This window comes from Acipenser ruthenus, chromosome 15 (assembly GCF_902713425.1).
Source record: "Acipenser ruthenus chromosome 15, fAciRut3.2 maternal haplotype, whole genome shotgun sequence".
NCBI lineage: Eukaryota > Metazoa > Chordata > Actinopteri > Acipenseriformes > Acipenseridae > Acipenser > Acipenser ruthenus.
Genome location: NC_081203.1, coordinates 21401829 through 21409915, shown reverse-complemented (window position 1 = coordinate 21409915; position 8087 = coordinate 21401829). Strand labels below are relative to the sequence as shown.

Genomic DNA, 8087 nt, shown 5'->3' with positions numbered 1-8087 from the left:
GAAGTGACATTAACATTTTCAAACGGATTTCAATATTCATGACGTATATTTGTGGGTGGTGCAATTTTTCAAACTTTAGAGCGGGTGTTGGAGATTGTCCTGCAGCGGAATAAACAAAAAGGTTTGAGTCTAGTATGTTATGTTATGTTTAAGACGTAAGTTATTTTATAACTAATAATGTCACTGCAGCTTGATGAATAGCGCACCCACGGTAGTTTTCTGTAGTTACACAGATGGTTTTACTGGTGTAAGTCTCGATACAGGCGTGAAATTACAGGGGATATACTTCAGTTTGTAAAAGTGGGAACGGTGAAAATGGTCATCACTTAATATTAATTATTTCCAAATTATTAAGAGAAAAAAGGCTTCAAATTAATCGGAAATATAGTTAGTGGGTACAAATTCAGAAGTGGTAAAAGACATGTCACAAACTTCAAATGTAGGTTGTTTAATGACAAAACCAGCTGTAGAAACAAATACTATTCTATATCTTTTCAGGTATCAAATTCATGGAACAAGGAGACATGCAGTCCTCAAAACTTCCATTGTATCAAGGCTCAAAAGATAATTTGGGTAAAAGACTCCCTGGTAAACTGTTTATTAAAAATAATAACCATACTGCAGATGTAAAACTTTTGTGTCAACATCACATTAATACATACTACTTGAAAGTTTATGCTATGACCTCATGTTGGAATTCAGTGCAGTTTTCTGTTTCTGATTTTTAGACAACAAAATCAGTATTAATTTTATGATAAGTATTTTTTTAAATAGTTGATAAACACACATGCAACCACATATTTTTGTTGTAGAAAGGCACAGAGGTTTTAAGAATGTTATTTAGAAAAAATCTTGTTTGTTCTTGGGGATTGGTGGCACCATTGTATTCAGTGGGCCGCGTACCATCGTATTCATATTTCCATGGGATTTCATGACTTCTGCCTTGTTTTCACAAGGTGGCTTGCTCAGCCCCAGCACCCTTTGTGTCCGTACTTGCCTCTTTATACACCCCCAGTCCTGATATCATTTGCTTCCAGTGCTGGGCCAAGCGGACAGGCTTTGAAAACAAGGCAGGGCCAACAGAGGATCAGTGTCTGGCTGTTATATTCTAGGTTTCTGTCAGCACTTTTAATACATAAATGTTTCAAAGGGTAGAGAAAAATATTACTTTTATACAGTTTATTTTAAAAGGGAAAATTGCATTTTTTTTATCCATTAATTTAGTTAATTTTTACAAAAGTGTATATACTGAGGTGCTGATGAGTGTACCAAACTACTAATTATATATATATTTGATAAACATAATTAATGTGTTGGAATAGAATCCCCAGAAGGCATTTTTAGCTGCAGGGACAAAAGTTTTCCTATAGAAGCAAGCTTGACTCGCAGGCTTAGTAGACCTTCAGCAGTAGGGGGTTTTAAATGACCTTTTAAGGAAAATGTTGTCCAGAAAAACCTTCAGAGCTCATATTTTCAGAAAAGGGTTTTATAATAATCTTGCATGTTTTTCAGCTTCCAAACCTATAGACAATGGAAAGAAGACATTTGTTCCCAAGCTTGAGCTCAATAAAGAATTACCTGTTCTTTTCAACTTTGCTTCTAAAAGTCAAAACGGTGCAGTATTCAAAGCACAGACTACAGCTGCCAACCAAAGGTAAATAGAGACGTTGGTGGATAGTGTTTGCTATTTAAGAACAACCCCTATTTATATACATCATCTCTCTTAATTAAACTTCCAATGCAAAAAACAGTCACTCATGCAAATTGAATATTTAAAAACATTTCTCATCTGGCTGGATTATAAAGCAAAATATGCTTATTTTAAATATATAATATATATACATACTTACGTATAAATGATTTGTACTGATCGAAACGGGAACAATCGCTGAGTGCTAAGAAATGATAAACTGGATTTTACAATTACTGTTCTTTTTAAATTGATACTGCAATTATTAGAAGATCTGAAGCAGACTAGAAAACAAGAGTATTGAGTCGCTAATGTTCTGTTACAGGAAAAAGCCTTCTACGTATGCTGCCAGAGGGTGAGTTAACATTTTCATCTTGTACCTGGGCTCGAAGTCAATGCTGGCAATGGAATTGTATCCTAATACCCTTCCATGTTTCTTTCCATGGGTAAACTAACTGTCATAAACAAAACTGTACTCTATAAACATGGATATTTATTGATTGTGTTTAATTCACAAAGTACAAACCAAACCAATTGCCGCAATGAAATTAAAGTCAACATTCAGTAACAATATTTTGCCCAAATTCCCTATTTATTAAGCGATGCATTATATAATAAAATAAAGTCTGTGTAATAACAAAGCAAATTACATTACATTACCCAGCATTTGTTGCAGTGATTTTTGGGACAGTATTCAGAAACAGTAACAGTTGCCGGAGAGTTTTTTCATAACTTTAAACTGTGTTGTAGCTTCAGTTTCATAAATGGTGCTATCAAATAAAAATGCTAACAAATACGTATGGGTATATACCATATTATATTGCAAGACAGATGTTTTTTAAACGTGTTTAATACATTTTAAGGTTATACTTGCTGCCAGAATAAACCTCACACGACCACAAAGACCAGTGTTACAGCCTTTTATTAAAAATGTATTTATTGTCATTGGAACATCAAGGGAGACGAAAGTGACAAGAATGCTTGTCAAAGACACGGAAACAGTTAATGCAGAACACATTCATTAGTTATAAGATTCTAAAGATATTAATCTAATAGCATTACTAATAATGCTAAGCACTTCCTTGCCTATATAAATCAATGTGCTTGCACGTGTTTTTTGTCTTTCCAGACCGGCAGCACGACTCAAGTTGGAGGCAGAGCTCAGAGACAAGAATCAATTGCTTGAGGCCGCCAATCATCAGCTCATTGAAAACTTGTCGGAAGCAAAGGTAATTTACAACCTTCCTGTCACCTATAACAACTTAATAGGCTCTTTGTTTTATTTTTTATAAACATTACTGGCTCTTTTGTTTCTTCACTTCATCTTTTTTATGTTAATTGAGGATACACTGTAGAAAAAATGCAGCATCGTGGTTGCTGTAGGTCACATGATCCGACTGCAGCTATACCATTGACTTGAATTTGAACTAAAACTCCTGGAGTGAATATGTATCATAAAGCAGACCCTGCTTTAGTGAATTGAGATATTTTTCTGTTTCTAAGGAGAATATTGGAGAGCTGTTGGAGAAAAACACAAAGCTGGAGGGCAACAGTAATGAACTACAAAAGCAGTTGGAGACCTGCATGCTGTATCTGGAAAGCAGCAATATTGATCCAGGTAACCTTTTACGGCTGCACCTTTGTGTTACAATAAAGGTTTGGGTTTTGTCTGAGCTGTGGATTTGCCTGTGTAAAAATGTTTTTTTAATTAATTAATTAATTAATTAATTAATTAATTAATTAAAGAACAGTGGTATTTGGATCCAACACTGTTTAGATCCATGGGTATTTTATGGATTCATGAATGATGTGTATTTTAAATTGTTTGTTTTATAATATTACAAAGAAAATGCTATAAAACGTATGCAGCTTCTGTTGAATTACTGTATTTTGATTGTATGTATTTATTTATTTTTATTTTAATCATTAGTTTCCGGTGGTAGAATCCTTGAATCAGCACAACAGAATGATGAGCAAAGAAAAGAAACCATGGTAAGCAAAACAATAACTCCCCTTCTGTTGAATACGTCACCAGAAACCAGACCTTGTTGGTATTTCTAGATTAAATACTGTACTTACCACTGCTTTTTAAAGTAAAGCTTCACAGTAAAGGGTACTCCATTTTAAAAGCAGTAACAGTAAAACATGTCTGATCCAGCCCCTCTATAAACCGCCATTCTGTATAATTCGTCATCATTTTTCGGTCCTGACAGGCTTTACTGTTATTTAGGATACTGGTCTTAGAAACGGATGGCACCAGGATAAGATTAATAGTTTGTCTTTTTTTATTTTCTCTAGAGTCTAGTCCGGGATCTAAAGAATGAACTCGAGCAGTTCAGCAGGAATGCTGCTATACAGAGAGCACAACTGGAGGTAAATGGACACACACAGTAGATGACATGTATAGCAAGCATATCGGTGGCATTCATGCCCTGCCTCTGCTAAAAATTCTGAATTGGCATCAAACAGGACATTTTTTTTTATTATACTGATTAATATACTGTACCTCCAATATCGTGTACTAAAATATGTCCAGACCAACTGAATTAGTGCCTTCCTCTCTCTGTAAAAACTTGGTGTAACAAAGATGGAGAGACAGACAGGTGCACATACACCCCAAATGCTCTTAATAATTCACCTTTTAATAGATCAATTAAACAAATTAAGTGAAGTGTTATAATGCCCCATATTTGGTTAAAAGAAAAAAGAAACGTAAATAAATGAGGAGTGCATTCATTTTATATTAACTTACCTAATGGAGGTCACAGCTGTGGAGTGTTCATTAAGGTTCAAATTAATAACCCAATAATACAATTAATGCCACCAATGTATACAATCAGAGAATTTATTGTTTGTTTGTTTTTACCGTTTTGTGCTAAGAGCACAAAGGGTCAATTGCAGCATACCAAATTTAGGCCCTGTCCAAACTACATAACCGATCTTGAGAACCGTACTCAAAACTGCTCTAATTAATCCAGCTCAAAGTGTCCACACTGAAGTACCGTTTCATGTTTAGTCAGGCTTATTGCGTCCACACAACATTAGAATAGTTCAGTTACAATTCCCAGCAGCGCAACGAACCGTGGAAATTAATACGATAGTATCCCACCATGCACTGTATCTTATTTTAAAATAATGTGTTATGCCCCATATTAACAGAGGTCCATATTACATAAATGAAATATAACAAGTATTGCGGAAAAAGTAAATCCGAACACACACACACATCACACATACACACAAGTAGGGCTTGAAGTTTTCAGGTTTTATTTTTAATCAGGTAAAGTCCCTTTAAACAAATTGAGCTGATTCTGTTTTATAATTAAACTCAGAAAAAGCTGTTAATTACAAAACAATCTTTGTTTTTACCTTCATATCTTGCCAGAGCCTAATTCTGGTCCTCTTAATTTTATTTCAAACAGAGCTGACAAATTACGTAATTTGTTCATCCCCGATCCTACTTTTAACTCGCATTTCATTTTTTCAGTCGCTTAATTTAACGTTGTGTTTTTGTTATTTTGCCCACTAGTTTAACAGAGATGTCCTGACAGATTTTTTGAAGCATAAAAATGAATACCTAGTGCGGAGTGTACACTGATAGCAAGTCTTTCAGGTGCCTGCTCTGAGTATTTCGCCAAACATACCACAAAGCATTTTGGGATATTGGAGGATACACAAAAAATGTAGTTTGGTATTACAGTGTTCACACTTCTGATAAACCGCACTACCTGATGCGATCTAATTAGAACCTGACTCGAGACTACCTCCTGAGGTGGTCTCAAGTACGGTATTAAATGCTGCGTAGTGTGGACGCAAACCGTATTTAGCACTTTTAAGCCGTCTTAAATGCAACTAATACGGTTTAAAGGCATAGTGTGGACAGGGCCTTAGTCCACTTGCTGTGCCTAACTAGTGGATTAAGCAGGTTTAGTCCACTTGATTGGACTAAAGTTAGTACACCTTCAAATCCCGATTGCAGCATACCGGAAGTTAAATCACAGGTGGATCATCTGTACGTTTCTTATGCCCATCATGCTCGTGCAGTCAGATCCGTGAGAATAAAGTCTTGCACAATATATACATAGTGTGTATGTGTGTGTGTGTGTGTGTGTGTGTGTGTGTGTGTGTGTGTGTGTGTGCGTGTGTGTATGTATATATTATAATTAGACCCTACATTTAAAATACACTTTAATCATGTACCATTGATACCGTTTTCAGTTTAACGCAATACAATTTCAGTTAATTTTCTTTAACTATAACTATGGTCCATTATCAGGCAGTTAAACTTTTCTGTGCCTATGTGTCGGTAGCTTAAATAAATGCAAATATGAATGTGCACAAAAATACATGCCATTTATTTTTACTTAACTATGTTTGGTGTAATAATTTTTTTTCTTTTTGTATTTATCTGACACTGAATTCCACATATCGGATTGGGTTTACACAGCTATGGCCAAAAGTTTTGCATCACCTAGAATGCAAAACTGAGACGATTAAAAAAAAAAACAAAACAAAAAAAAACAAACTATATGAACATAATTTAGATCTTTTATTTAACATCATGTAATCAAAGAACCTACAAAATGATATTGCAAAAAAGTCTACTGGAAGCCGTAATAGTAGTGTAGTATTTCGTGTTAAATTTCGAAATGGCACATTTCGAAATTTGTTAGGTTTTTGTTAAGTAGGTGGAAAACTACAAAACGGTATGCAATTTAATATACTAATGTAACATTATTTAGTAGGTTTCATTCGACTTTATGAAACAAAATGTGTTAATTCTATAGGGTGATGCTAAACCTTTGGCCATAGCTGTAGGTTAGTCCCCATTATCGGCCTAACTTGTTCCGATCAGTTAAACCAATTACCGGGATCATGTGTTTGGTACGCTCCAGTCAGGATTAAGTTAGATAGATTTGCAGGATGTTCTAGTTTGTATTTTGATGTAGACTAAGTCACTGGCACACTGCAATTGACCCATAGGGTTTGGTGTTTTTGTTAATGTTTTTGCCATGATAATATATAAGCTATTTGTATTGTCACGTACAGGAACTGAATAACAAGGGAAGAATATTAAAGGAAGAAAGAGGGAGTTGCCTTCAGGAGCAAGGTGATTTTCAAGCCGATTTGGAAAACATGCAGAAAGAACTGGAGGAAGCACAAACGCTGCTAGAAACTAAAAATGCTGTAAATGTACAATATTTGTAAACTATTTTCTAATTAAAGTGTGTACTGTACTGTATGTCTTAAGTCATTCATGATTTCCACAGAACCCTTACATGCTGGATACCCCTCTCTGTAAAAGCGTGGTCAGCTTGAATTGCTTAATCATTTAAAAATATATTTGTATCCCCTTCACAAGGCTGGAGAAACGGTGTCAGGCTGTTGATAGGCTTGCAGGTTTATCAGCTTTTTAAATTATTAGCTACACTATATACACTACTTTCTTCCCATTTGTATTTAAGTGCACTGTAACGCAGTGTTTAAAAAAAAAAAAAAAAGAATCTTCAAAGGATCGCAACTTATCCTGATCAATGCTTTGGTTTTCTGTTCCCACAATATGCGTGCAATGTTTAGAAGGAAATAATCTCTTCGGTCCAAGTTTATATACCTATGATTTGTGAAAATAAAATATATATCAAAACTACTTGTATCAGGAATATGTTGTTGCTGTTGTTGGTGGGGGGAGGGATTTGCTGCAATGCGGACAACACGTATAAACACAGGAAGAGGTGCTTGAAATATGCTTGTTTCATATAGGTTCGAAGTTTATTAAACTCAAGAATACAGTCGTTACGTTTTTCTTCTGCTCCACCTGGATGAACCTTACAGCACTGGGTAATCATTCTGGGCTGCATCAACCACTTCTCTGTAGTTATCCTGGAATTAAGTGGTTGATGCAATCCAGGATCCTGGTACTGTAAAATTAAATTAAAAAAACAAACAAATTGTGTATATATAGAATGTAGTGGCGAGGTTGGTTAAATCTTTGAAGTTTTTTATTTAAACTATTGTCTTAGCAAATTTTATAAATTATCACAGCAGCTTTAGGAACTAAAATAGTATAGTAACAGCAACATTTCCTTGGCCCCATTATTTTAAAATAAAACGACGGCACACTCAATATTTTCAGCTGAGGAAAACCTTGTTATTGAGAATTCACTATAAAAATCCTGAAGCGTTTCGACAGCAACGTCTTTCATCTAGCTGATGTACAGAACAAAGCTGATTTATAAATAAAATGTAATACAGTACACCGTCGCTATAACGAACCTGTTGGGGTCCAAGCCTTTTGTTCGTAATATCAAGGTGTTCTATAGTGAAAGGACAATCAAAATGAACGATACACTGTTGGAGTAAGTTAATGAGATGAGATTGTGAATAAAAGTAGAATTAC

General features: G+C 34.9%; 1 protein-coding gene across 3 annotated transcripts; it reads left to right on the top strand.

Annotated features, from left to right (window-relative positions):
* The first annotated feature begins 17 nt into the window (after nucleotides 1-17).
* Nucleotides 18-7337, top strand: LOC117421829 (small kinetochore-associated protein-like). 3 transcript variants are annotated; one of them, XM_058987429.1, is made up of 9 exons: nucleotides 19-121; nucleotides 499-588; nucleotides 1513-1654; nucleotides 2016-2045; nucleotides 2820-2919; nucleotides 3194-3308; nucleotides 3621-3682; nucleotides 3989-4063; nucleotides 6740-7337. In XM_058987429.1, the coding sequence occupies exons 2-9, from the start codon at nucleotides 510-512 to the stop codon at nucleotides 6896-6898; spliced, it is 762 nt and encodes a 253-aa protein (XP_058843412.1). In that variant the 5' UTR covers nucleotides 19-121; nucleotides 499-509; the 3' UTR covers nucleotides 6899-7337. The 3 variants fall into 3 exon arrangements, with proteins under 3 accessions (XP_058843413.1, XP_058843412.1, XP_033892118.2); XM_034036227.3 differs by having other exon boundaries at nucleotides 20-121; nucleotides 499-573; XM_058987430.1 differs by lacking the exon at nucleotides 2016-2045 and having other exon boundaries at nucleotides 18-121.
* Nucleotides 7338-8087: the final 750 nt, after the last annotated feature.